General features: G+C 39.0%; 1 protein-coding gene across 3 annotated transcripts in view; it reads right to left on the bottom strand.

The window, feature by feature from the left end:
- The window catches only part of LOC122193121 (melanopsin-like), a 27,897-nt gene extending 15,413 nt beyond the window's left edge, over window positions 1–12,484 (bottom strand). For 2 of the 3 annotated variants that reach the window (XR_006182811.1, XM_042893845.1), the window contains exons 1-4: window positions 10,519–10,591; window positions 8,900–8,937; window positions 1,323–1,399; window positions 986–1,128 (exon numbers count right to left, since the gene is read on the bottom strand). Coding sequence is in view for 2 of the 3 variants with exons in the window: in XM_042893845.1 (XP_042749779.1) it covers window positions 986–1,128; window positions 1,323–1,325 (146 nt within the window). In the remaining variant the exon portion in view is untranslated. Of the gene's footprint in view, window positions 1–985; window positions 1,129–1,322; window positions 1,400–8,899; window positions 8,938–10,518; window positions 10,592–12,413 lie in introns of those variants that run through there. The other variant, XM_042893846.1, reaches the window with a different exon arrangement.

Here is a 12,484-nt window from a genome sequence, read left to right as displayed (position 1 = left end):
TCCTCTACCTCACAGCTGGCACTTCTGATGGATATGCTGAGAAGGTGTAATGCTGAACTGCTAGCCCTCAAAGTGAAACGCTGTTTTGGTTGCGCAGCTAAATTAAGAACTTTGACACCTAGAATTTGAATTCAGGAAGACAGAATACAGAAAGAGCTGACTAGTCATTTTCTTCTAGATAAAGGCAACAAACAGGCTTTTATAAATTACTTAGTTCTCGAAAACTGCATGGAGCAATTTTAAATGGCTTGAAATAAATTTCCAGAGTGCTTCATTCATTCTATCAATTGAAGCCTCTCTGATGTGCTCTCTGTGTGACATTGTATAGCAATATTGGCAACTAATGTGAATGCCTTTCTTCGTATTAACAAATAGCGATGCTGGAATTTCCAGCATCGTAACATGGAGTAGAATGCGGCTTTTCTTTTTTTTTTTGTGAGATTTTTGCGTACTCTAGATGCAGTAGCTTCAACCGTCTATGACACTGTCAGAATCCCAGAAAGCATACAAGCTGGCAGAAATCCTATGATCTGCCTGAAGCAGGGAACATGCTGATGGCATGAGCTGATGGCATTAGGGTAGCACATTGCTTCCATGGTTCTTCCAAGATAAACTGGGCTGATGGGAACCTCATCCTTAGTTATTGTCAGCAAAATCTACAAAGGGAGTGAAGGAGTTTGCAACAGAGGGGCTGATGTTTCTATTATCAAAATTATTAAACATTTCCTTACATTTTGCTTAGAATTATTACTAAGTCAAGGCTCTATGTGTTTTTTTTTCCCCAACTTTTTGTAGAATCCCCAAAACACAAGGAATTTACACAGGAGTACATTGGTGACGTGCATGGATGTATACGAGGTGTATGCATCTGATATCAACAACCTTTTCTTGAAGTTCTAACTCAAGAAGAAATCCATGCATAATATCTTCACAGAGATGCATACAAACTAGAAGGCAAGCTGAGAAAGGAAAGAAATCTGGGTACCTGTAGAAAGCGTAGAGAACTAGGAGGTTTCCTATGATGCCGATGGAGCCGATCACAAGAACGCACGTCCCTATCGTGTAAAGAACATGGTCTGGGATCTCTGACTTGGTCACAGAGTGTGGCTGGGTGCCCGCCTTCACATCCTGGATGGAAAACAAAGGGAAGGAGAACTGAGAACATTCAGTACACGCATTCCTGGAAACACTTGCTTAGCATGTTGAACACACGCGCACACACTTCTGTGTGTGTTAATCAAATGAAAATCAAGTTTCCCTCAGGTATCCTTCATTACATTTTTAACCCTGAGAGGAAACACACGAAAGAACAACTGACTTACCATAATGTAAACACCGGGAAACCGTCATGGGAAAGGCAGGAGATCAGAGGAACGACACAGCAGCAATAGCAATACCTCTGCAAGTACAAATAAATTTGGTAGTCTCGACAACTATTTTGCTGTCCTTTAACACCAATGCCTGAAGGAAGAAAAAAGAGCAAGCAACCAAACACAGCTAACAGCCTATGTATTTTTTGAAACCTATTCAACCAACCACTGGCTAAATGAAGTAACAGAGCAGCCTACGGCAAATCCACTCCGCTCTCATCAGCATCATTGATGAGCAGATGCTGAATCATTAGCCTGATGGCAACTCTTATTTACCAAGGCAGGTAAATAACCTTCAAGATGACAAATGCTGCCCATCTAAATATATTGAAGGGGCCGCTTGGAAATGACGATAGCAGCTTTTTCTCTGCAGTTGCTGGCTCCTAAAATTTCTCACACCGTTTTTTCTTCTTTCTGCTACTTCCTCACTTACCTATGAGGTGCACATATAACAGTTTCTTCCTTGCACAAAAGCACTCTTCTAGCCATAGGCGTTACCACGATAACTGTGTGATGCTACTGATGTGCTCCTGGGGGCACCCTGCTTTCAGCAATAAGGAGTGAAGCGCATAGCACATGTTAAACATCCATAAAATAGTAGCTCCGGAGTAGAAACAGTGGAAACAAAGCCCATGGGACTAAAACAGTATCTTAAAAAGTAGAAAAGCTACGGCTGCAAAGCTGAAAGCAGAATTCAAGATCTCTGTGTGGTCTGTTAGATTCTAACCATAAAAGGACAGCCTCCTACAAAGTGGCACTGCACCAAAGATAGCATTCATGTAGGAGAAGAAACTAATGAAAGGGATCATCTTCTGATTCTGACTGCAGTGGTAGGTCTTAGCCATTCCCAGCAGTCCAGCAGCTAGAAAAATCATTTCTCTGTGTTGCTTTTGCTCTTAAAATGAGGTGCGAGACCTAGCACCGTTAGGAAAGGTGGTTCGGTGGAAAAACGTAATCGTGATGTTCAGTGACACCAAGAACAATTGGGTCCGGGCTTTCATAGCTGAGTAGCCTGGGTCATTTCAGGGCTGAAAAACATCTGTGACAAACATCTACAGAAACATCTGTGACAAACTCCATTCTTCTTCCCTCAAACCTCATCTCCTTCCTGCACCGAATCAGAACCCTGCCTTATTCGTGGCAGCACGCACCGAAGAGGCTAAATCATGCGAGAAAGCGCAACTTGTTTTTTTTCTTCCTTTTCCTGTTATCTAATAACGATGCTCAGGATTTAACCCTATGCAGAAGGATATGATGCAGAAGGGTATGATACAGAACGATATGCTTCAGAGCAAGTAGAACTTGCCTGTCATACACATTAAGCTTTACTTCGGCATACTGGGAACGCACTGATACGGAAACTCACTTGAGAAACACCCAAAGGGAGCCCTCCTTTTCTTTCTGCCGAGAGAACCAACTTGGATGCTTTGACCCCCTTTATTTCATTATCATGATGAGCTCTGTCAGAAGCTGGAAAGCAGCATAATTTGTAAACTCTGCTAATAGTTTGTAAACTCTTGATGACAAGACAAAATGTGAACTACTGAAGCTTACAGACTGGAATCTGGAAGGCAGTAAATACTGGGGGTTACTCAAAATCTGAGATCTCAGTAAGCCTTAAGGGGAGGCATTGTTTAGGTAAACACAAGCTTTGGAGAAGTTACCCTGCCTACAGAAAAGTCTCTACGACGCCACAGCTGCTTTTTATTTTTATTTTTTAGGTTTGTTAACCTCAGTGATAGCAACACTGAGATCTGAATGAGAAGAGGGCTACTAATTCAATCTGTCAGTGCTGCCCTGATGTAGCAGCACAAAGCGTGCATCCAGCTGTATGGGGAGATGAAAAGGGAAAACCATTTATAACACTGGAATACAAATCTAACAAGATAGATGTACTGATATATATGCACATATACTTTTTCTCAACAACAATTTCATCACACTAGTGAAAATCCCCTAAATAAAAGAGGCAAAAATGATTCAAATGATCCCAAAGCTAATCACATATTTCACTGATTTGGCGTAATCCCACAAAATAAAAGGTTAAGAATAACAATTCAAACACATGTAAGTCTGAGAATTTAAACTGTACTTTGCTCAACAAACATTCCTTTTCTAATATAAATCCCTTCTCAATACAGAATAAATAAACAGGAGGAAAACAAAAGCATCATCAAGGATTTAGGATATCTAAATAGAAGCTTTTTCTCTTTTCCCACGACACCATCTCTGACATACACGTTAATTTTGATTAACAAGCTATATAAATTCCCACATAAATATTTACTATATGACAATTAGGACTACAAATACATTTCAAAAACAAAAAAAAATTGAGGCCCTGGTGATGTGCTGTAATGAGAAACTGATTTTATTATTACTACTCTGTATGTTTTTTTCTGACAATTTTAATTTCTCATGAAAAATAAGAATAAAATTAAACTACAACAGAATTTTTCAAATTTCTTCCACTCCAACACCAAGAAAAAGAATGTAACTGCTACAATATTTTCCAGATGACTCAGCAACCAGAACAGCAACTAAGCTCAATAGGTCATATTCAGTGCAATCATCATTGTAGTCTTATCAGGTTTAGTTTATATTAGCCTCTTTTAGCAGGAAAACGGTATAAGCTCTGCTTTAATTCAGTCTGTGTATTTTCATGTCATGAGCAGTGAACTTAGACCTCCTGAGCATGCAGTTGAGAAGCCTGCAAAATTACAGAGCTTAAAGACACGGTGCAGGAAGTTCTCCTCAGCTTCAGCTTTTCACACTGCTGAGAATATACAAGGCTGCTTTTGACTCAGCACAACTAGTCAGATAAATTGTGTTTAATGGAAACTCTGTACTGCCATGGTCACGTGAAGTAGGGTGAATAGCCTGTTTTGTATAAGCCAATCTGGCTCATTCTCTGTAATGGCACGGTTGAAAAGATAATGAAGGAACACTTGATATTTTGCTCAGCCAATATATTGAATCCTTAATGGGTGATACAAGTTCTCAAGAGTTCACATAAAACGCTCTCACCTAATCATTTTTCTCCTAGGTTGGCTTTTCTTTCTCCTTTTGGTAACTTGAGAAGAAACACAAGGGCTGCGATAAAGACACAACCATTTCATGAGTGTAGATCTTAGAGACAATGTCCATAGTGATCTGATCATCCCACTCTGAAGCAGAAATGTAAACAAGCAATCTGAAAAATGCCAGTAATTGCACCAGGGACAGCTTCTGGCACTCTTGCCTGCTCTGCGTTGACTTTCTTTGGCTTGTTTTAAGTTAATTTTACAATCGCTTGCATTTTGATCGTTCGAAATGTTGGACCTGACAACTCACATCAGTCACAATGAGGTCATACCCTTATGTGAGATGAGACTATGACATCAAAAAGCTGTCACCTCCGTAGCTGCTTGGAGGCCTTTCTTGGAAGGGCAACTAACAGCTCTGCAAGCAAATGAAAGATAAAAAAAATTAACAGCTGTCCCTCAAGTGGCTGGCAAAAGAAGGAGGCATCAGAAAAATAAACTTGGTCTCTTTCACCAAAAATAAAAATGGAAGACTTAACAGATGGGGAGTGTTATTCCATGAGAGATATTTAAATTTGATTTTTAGTGATTAAATAATGTCTAAGTAATTAGAGCCATCTGTTTCTGCTTGCCAGCTGGTGAGATTAACAAAGCTTGCAATGCAGAAAGCAAAAAAAAAAGATTAAAATGGAAAGGGGAGGGATGGTCTCAATCAACAGGTAAGAAATAACTGATCAAATCCAGAAATGGTGATGTGATCTGCGTTACATAGATACAAGAGTATCTAAAGCCTTACTTGTGCTCTGATCTTGATCACTGAAGCAAGCTCATCTCGTGGAGGTGATTTACAGGGAAATGAGCTTAAGTACAGGCTCACTTACATAGAGGATTAATGTGAACTAGCAAGAAAGTGAATTAACAGCAGAGCGCCTTCTCTGTGCTCACACACTACACAGGCTCCTAAAGAAGACTTTAATTTTACTAAACAAGAAGTCCTTACATCCATACAATCACAGCTTGAAAATTTAAAGGAAAACAACAAATAATGTTCAGGCGTGACAGGACGGGAGCAATCAACACATTAGCCTGCATTTCCTGTACAGACAGCTCATTCAATCGAAGCAGCCACCAGGTAACAGTCGCCAAGTTGCTTGTAATTCACTGAGGGCCACGGGAAGATGTTGACTCATTAAGAAGTACCATCTGGTTTGAAACAACAAGATGTGGGGCTTAATGACTATCTTGTATGCATGAAATCTTGAATCAACAAATAGAACATGGTTGCTAGCTGGTAACAATAGCTGAGCAAGTAATGGTCAGATACTTCATGAATAATAAGCAATTATGGAAAATACTGTTAGTTATTTCAGGTATTAAAAAAATAAAAGCAAAACAACTTGGCTTGTTTTGGTTGACTGTTGTATAAATGCAGAGTAAGTAGAAATTAACTTGATCTGCAGAGAGTCAAAACAGTGATCAACCACAAATGGAAAAGTTAGTTTTCCTACTGGTCTCCAGGTGACACTCTTCTTCCACAGTTCATTCCAATCAGTTCATACCAGGAGCACTCCAGCACACATTTACAGTGCAGATTGAAATGATAGTTAGCTTAGTAAGCTGAACTGTGATGCAGCTCATCCATAGGCAACAGATGAGGAGAGGAACTGCCAGAGCTCCTCACAACAGGTCAACTATCAGAGGCAGTTGAGCATTGCAGGCCAGATACAGGCTAGTACTGATTCAGATAGATATAAATAGTTTACACAGTGCTTGCCTTGCAGACGCATACAGTGCAAAACAGAGATGATGCCAAGGAGGGGGAGAAGGGCAAAAAAGGGGACAGAAAATTGGGGGAGAAGAGAAAGGAACAACTGCAGTCTGAGTATTTTTCTTGAAGATTGAAGTTGTATGTGAGTATGCAATTATCCATCAAGATTTGTTGGAATGCCCAAGGAGAATTTTTTTTTTTTCTAAAAATCCAGTGTCAGCTTATTTGTGATATTAGGGGGAAAAAAAAAAAAAAAAAAAAAAAAAAAGACTGGGCATTTTTGCTGCAGGAGAATTTGTGTCTGACTAATGCCATTGTAGAATGTATTTCTGAGCTGTTACTGAACTGTACAGACAGCTGAGAGAACACATTACTTACTTGACTCCAAGGCTCATTTGGGAAAATTCTGTGCTGTGTCATCAGAATAATTCAGTGCAGAAGTGCCAGCCTGGGGCAAGATGAAAAGGACCAAAGGCACGTCTGTGTGCCTCAAATATTGGGTATTTACAGAGATGGAAATAATGCCAACTGTCTCCTTGGGATAAGATCCCATTAGTTTGTCTAGATGGCCTCAAGGTCTCATATTTAGAAAGACGCTTTTTTTCAGGTCCTAGCTATCTGTACTTAAACTTCTTGTACTTGCAACCCATCAAACAACATTCATGGGAGGCATTAGGAAAAAACAAAACAAACAAGAAAATCCAAAAGAAAGCAAGTTAGTTTTTGCTGATTTTATAGTATTTGTAAGTTGTCAGTATCTTGAGAATAAACCTATTAGTTGCTCATCAAGGTAGGCATACTCATGTGTCTAGATATCCTTTGAGCCTTTGAGTCAAAAAACAAGTAAATAGAAGCCCATCCTAGAAAGCTGTTAATACCCAACTGAGCTGGGGCTCAGTCCACCTTCCCCTTCTCACCTCTTGCATGCTCGTACGCTCCTTTGTCCTGGAGAGTCCCACCACTTTATTCCCTTGGTCATAAACCCCTTCTGAATGATCAGATGCGTGCTCAAATACAACCCAAACACCAGCACAAACTTCGCCTGCCTAGGGAGGTAGCAGACTGAACAAACACAATTTTGATGCAGCACCAGCATTGATTATCTGAACTATCACATCTCAGTGCATATATGTTTCGTCCATGAGGGAACAGGTTACTGCTAAACACAGGAGAATGAAGCAAAAATTACTGAGTATGTTGTTCTAGCTAGAAAACATTTTAAAAAGCATATGCTGTTAAACTGTGATGATGACTTTTGCAGTCTTTGGGGAAAAATCATTTATGCACCATAGCAGTGGCATATAAGTGCAGAGTGATGCTCACACCTTGCTACTTTTATCGTGAGCAATGTGAGGACTGTTACTGTGTTTCCATAAGTAACTACATTTTGAAATTCTGATCTTTGTCATAACAACTTGGCATGATACGTCAAAAGTTTCAAGTAGCCAAAGTATGCATTCAAAACTATCTAGTTGTATTTTATTTGAGAAAATTATATATATTCCTTACTTTTGACAACCCAGAGAGGGAATCCTTCACCAGCCACCCCTGGTCTTACCCATTGTCTCTTACATCAGAAGTCTTTTCACTGCACTGCTTCGTTTCTCAAGGAGACCTGCACAGATGCGGCCCAGGGGTCTGCATGCAAGAACTGCTTTGCAAATCATGTCCTGCAACTTACAGGAGATCCCATGGAAGCATTTGCTTATCTTTATGCCTTCTGCAATAAACAAAGAAAGAAAAAAAAAAAAAAAAAAACCAAAAAACTAATGATAACTTTTAGAAGAGGTATTTCTAAATAATTATTCCCGCTAATTAAAAAGTTAATCGAGTTGATATCTATAGAGCTTATAATGCTAATTTAAAACTTACAAGAAAAAAAAAAAAAAAAATCAATTGCTGCCAAATCATCTGCTATTTATATTTTTATTCTGCAGCTCACTAGGAATTGTTCATGATGAACGATGAAGGAAATGTAATGAATGCATCTTTAATACAAGCTACAGTACAGTTCAGTTACACATCACTTTTACTTTTTCTAGTTGAGTGTAAACATCTGCAGTTCTGCCAGAGAATTTACTGCCTATGTTTCCCTGATGACTTTGCATGATATTGCTAATAGAATGCCTGATACCAGAAACATTTTGAACCAGTTTGGGAAATCTGTTTGAAATTTTGGTCATGGGTAGAAAGGACAACTTCAAGCAAATCTCCACTTTTTGGATGCCATGTGCATTATTTTGTATTTTGTACATGTGAAAACTACTAAAATGTATCAGAATAGAGCTCCAGCAGCTCCCACGCTTTACTTATGACATCTGGCAGCAGATGTTCAGGGAAAGAACGCAGAAAGTACAGCACATGCAACATTGGTCTGCAGATCTTGATCTGCTAAATTCAAACACAGTTATCTTCTTATGAACTCTTCAGCACTCAGGTCCTTGCTTCAGATTGTTTGACAAATTGCAGCTGACAAAATGCTCAATGAGATCTGTGAAGCACGAAAACAGGGAGGCAAAGCAATCGTCATCCACAGAAAATATCAAAATATTGAAGTTATCCACTCTTGAAACAGGAGGTGAGACTTGACAGCCACCCTTCCAACCTAAACTATTTCAGGATGTCAGGAATGCAACATCACAAGGCAAATTAAACACAATTAAGATACTAGAACGTAAGTGGAATTAAAGGTTATTTCAATTACTATTGAAAGACAAAAAAAAAAAGTATTAACTTACTCTGTTTCTTTTCCTCCAGGTGTCGTAGAGTGGCAATGCTAGAAAAATAAACTTACTCATAAGAACAATTGTAACTGGCAAATGTATTTGAGATTAACAAGTTACTACAGTACTGAAGAATATTTCAAGGGAAGATTTGAGCAGCAATGACAAACTGATAAGAAACTGTGATATGGACATAATTAGAGAGCAATTACAGCAACCCAGGGACTCAGAGTCTTATAAATAATACTACATTTGGTGGGAATATTAGAAGTGACTTCTCTATGTCTCAAAAAAACTTAGTTATCTCCCAACATCACTAGCTTTGGAGGAAGCAACGACATCTCTCATAAAGGTAAGCGACTTCACCGGGATCTGAAGAAGCATCAGGACAACAGAATAGTAGATCCAATGTAGTCCCTTGTTTCAACTATGTTGAGAATTATTTTTTTCTCTAAACAGCTTTCACGGACTACTTTTCAAGACCCTACAATACGTAATGAAAGTTTTAGCACACCCATACTGGGACACAATCTTCTTGTCTGCATAATTATCCCTAGATATGGATTACATTTGAAATAACTGATGTATCCCCTTTGCAATTTTGGTTTGAAACACTGTAAGAAGCTACAGAAGAGAAAATCTCAGTACAAGCCAGCTTTCTCTTATGAGCTGAGAGAAGGAAGAAAAAAAAAAAAAAAAGAAAAAAAAAAAAAAAAAGCCATCAAGTTGGTTAGGTGTAAGCTTGTTTTCTGCATTGAATCAGAAAGCCACAGAAAGTCCGCACAGATTTCTTGTAGCGTCGTCCCCCTTATCTCAGATAAAAAACAGCTCCTTCTGAACCTATATTTTTAAAGAGTGCATAAGCCAGCTAGTGAACTGATATGCAGCAGTCTCCCAAAACAAACAAATGACAGAAATTCTAGCAAAGTGTTGCTCGTACCTCAAGTTTGAGCCTATACTAAACCTTTTCAGTCCACTCAATTCCACAAAAGCAGTTGATTTCTGTATTTAGTTTGCTTTTTCTTTGTGATCAGGTTACGTTCACAACAACCACTGAGCTAAGAATAACATTATTAAGCTATTTCATAGCATTTATCAGGGAACACGATAACAGTTCCATTGCAAATGGGTTATCTAAAAGTCTCGATACATTATCTAGAACACCATCATTCTGCCCCCTTATGCACTGCTGAGGAGAGACTGCAGGCACATCTGGCAACCCACTGGCGTACAAGGCAAGCTGCCTTTCCTTGTCAGCTTCTTTAGAAGTGACTGACTGGTACTAACCTGCAGCATTGTCACAAGATCTTTCCCAGTCAGTGCCACTAACCCAAGGGCTCTCTGTTGCTGCTGCCTTCACCTTTAACTCATTTACTAATACTCAGTCTTCTGTGTAATGAAGAAAGTTCTTCCATCGTAGTAAAAGTTCAACAAACTACATTATTTGAACTTTAGCAGAATTTTCACTTAAAAGAAAAAAGATGTTGTGGTAAAAGTTACCGGATACATAAGAAACTAGGTATGCAACAACAAAGTACATAATTTACTGATCACAAGCATCATTGTCTACAAAAGATTCAATGGAAATACTTTGCCCTCTCCATAATTCAAAAACAAATAAATTTCCTCCTCACCTGATATTAAGTTCCTCTTCATACACTAACTTACCAAGTACAAAAAGGAACTCCACCCAGTAGTACTCCTTCCCACTACTCTATCAACTCTAAACTAGCTTCAGCTTTTTAAGTTATGCACGTTAACAGCCAATCAGCATGGACTTCATTTCACCTGACCAGGGATTTCTTTGGCAACACAGCTGTGCCAATAGCAGCATGCAAACATTCATGGGCATCAGGCATAAATACTCACCCAGCATTCAAGCCTTCCAGTCTTTCTTGTCTGTTGAACTTAACAGCTCCTTAGAGTACTCTACCAATTTGTATGGTAAATGTCAAAATAACAACTATCAGTTCAAAAGGTTTGCTATCAGGCTAAACCTAAAATTCACAAATCTATTTCTAGTGCTTTGATAGGGTACAATGTGTAAGTTGTCTATTAGTCAACTTTCATGAATCCTGCTTGAACTCCTGCTTGGCCAAGACATGCTGGGTTCAGGCAGACACACTGAAAACACAAGACATCATGCAGGGAATAATTTGCAACCTCTGAAATTCCTAGATGCAATGTAGGCAAGTAATATCAAAAATTGTCAACTTTAAATCTCTTGATGTCCTTACTGAGGTGTATGTGCACATACTCATCTTTTTACAAGGCTGTCATTATGGCAAGAAAACTAACATAGAATGTGAAGTAGTTCAAAACATGCTGAGTATACAGTGCCAGGAAAAAAACTTGGATTTTCTAGGAAACTTTCTCTAAAGTTTAACAGCATACATAACCCATGTGGCCACCCTAATAAAAATGTGATTAAAAAAGCAAAATCAATTAGAAAGGAATAGCTCGGTTGGTGCCAGAACACAGTCAATGAGCCTAAATGATCTGATTTTGAGTTAGGAGTTACAGGCTCAAACTCCTGTACACTTAACCATTATTTAGCTATCCAGATATCACTTCAAGCCAAGACGGCTCTACAAAAAGCTTGCTCCAGTTTCCTTCCTTCTGATTTACTCTAGAAGAAAGACTTGTTGAATTAGATAGCATCCACAGCTTCCCTCCCCATGCTGAAGTTTCTCTGACGCTTATAACTTGTGTGATAATTGATAGAAAAAGAAGGCAGTTTTCATGGTATATTTCTTTAAACCTCAGAGCTGGATTCACTAATTGAGTACAGTCAAGTTATCAAAGATTGAGTAGGAAATCTTTCATCCTAAATTCTGTGCATTTTAGGTTATGAGATCACAGATACATAAGATATAAGGGGCTTAAGAACAGTAGCACACTAATTCCTCCAATCTAGGCAGCATCACAGTTTTCTGCATTGTAACCTACTTGCAATGCACAAGCAAATCCTCTTTTCTCCATGAATGTTTTCAAATATTCCAAGTCACACATACATATAAACAACCAACAAACCTCCATGCAGCATGCCATTTAGGTCACTTTACATTAATTGACTCCAAAAGGATAACAACTCTGAAATCTGCTTTAAGATTTCACTTGATATTTCTCTTCCCATTAAAATTTTCCAAGCATTAATGATCGTGTCACAGTAAGGTTCAATCAACCAGATCATGATGATGAGACAAGTATTGGCATGAGCAATCACCTGCTACATCTGCTTCTGCACAGCCAGGGTTTTTCCACCAAGCTAAACTCCAAATCCATCTTAAAAATCTAGACAGAACGGCACATAACTCCCGTATTTTCCTTTGTGGAGATCTGAGTCAGCTGCCCAAAATAGTGATCAGAATTCAACGAATGAAAACAAACTCTCTGAGATTTTTTCTTTCTTCAAAGACAAATACATACAGCACACTTCAGAAAACAAAGCAGGAGACAAAGGCTCCCTTCCCGCTTCCCTGCACTTTCCCCAGGCTCCCACTTCCCCAAGCCTGCCCCCTCTACTTACGTTTGAGGTTCAGCTGAGAGTGTCTCCCTTCCCCCTGCACAGTCACTCCACGCAGGACCGGCACACGCACA

Source organism: Lagopus leucura, unplaced genomic scaffold (genome assembly GCF_019238085.1).
Source record: "Lagopus leucura isolate 7727_CA_CO unplaced genomic scaffold, USGS_WTPT01 63738-0_obj-0_obj, whole genome shotgun sequence".
In the NCBI taxonomy this organism is placed as follows: domain Eukaryota; kingdom Metazoa; phylum Chordata; class Aves; order Galliformes; family Phasianidae; genus Lagopus; species Lagopus leucura.
The sequence above is the reverse complement of the archived record's forward strand: the minus strand, read 5'-3'. Positions and strand labels throughout refer to the sequence as shown.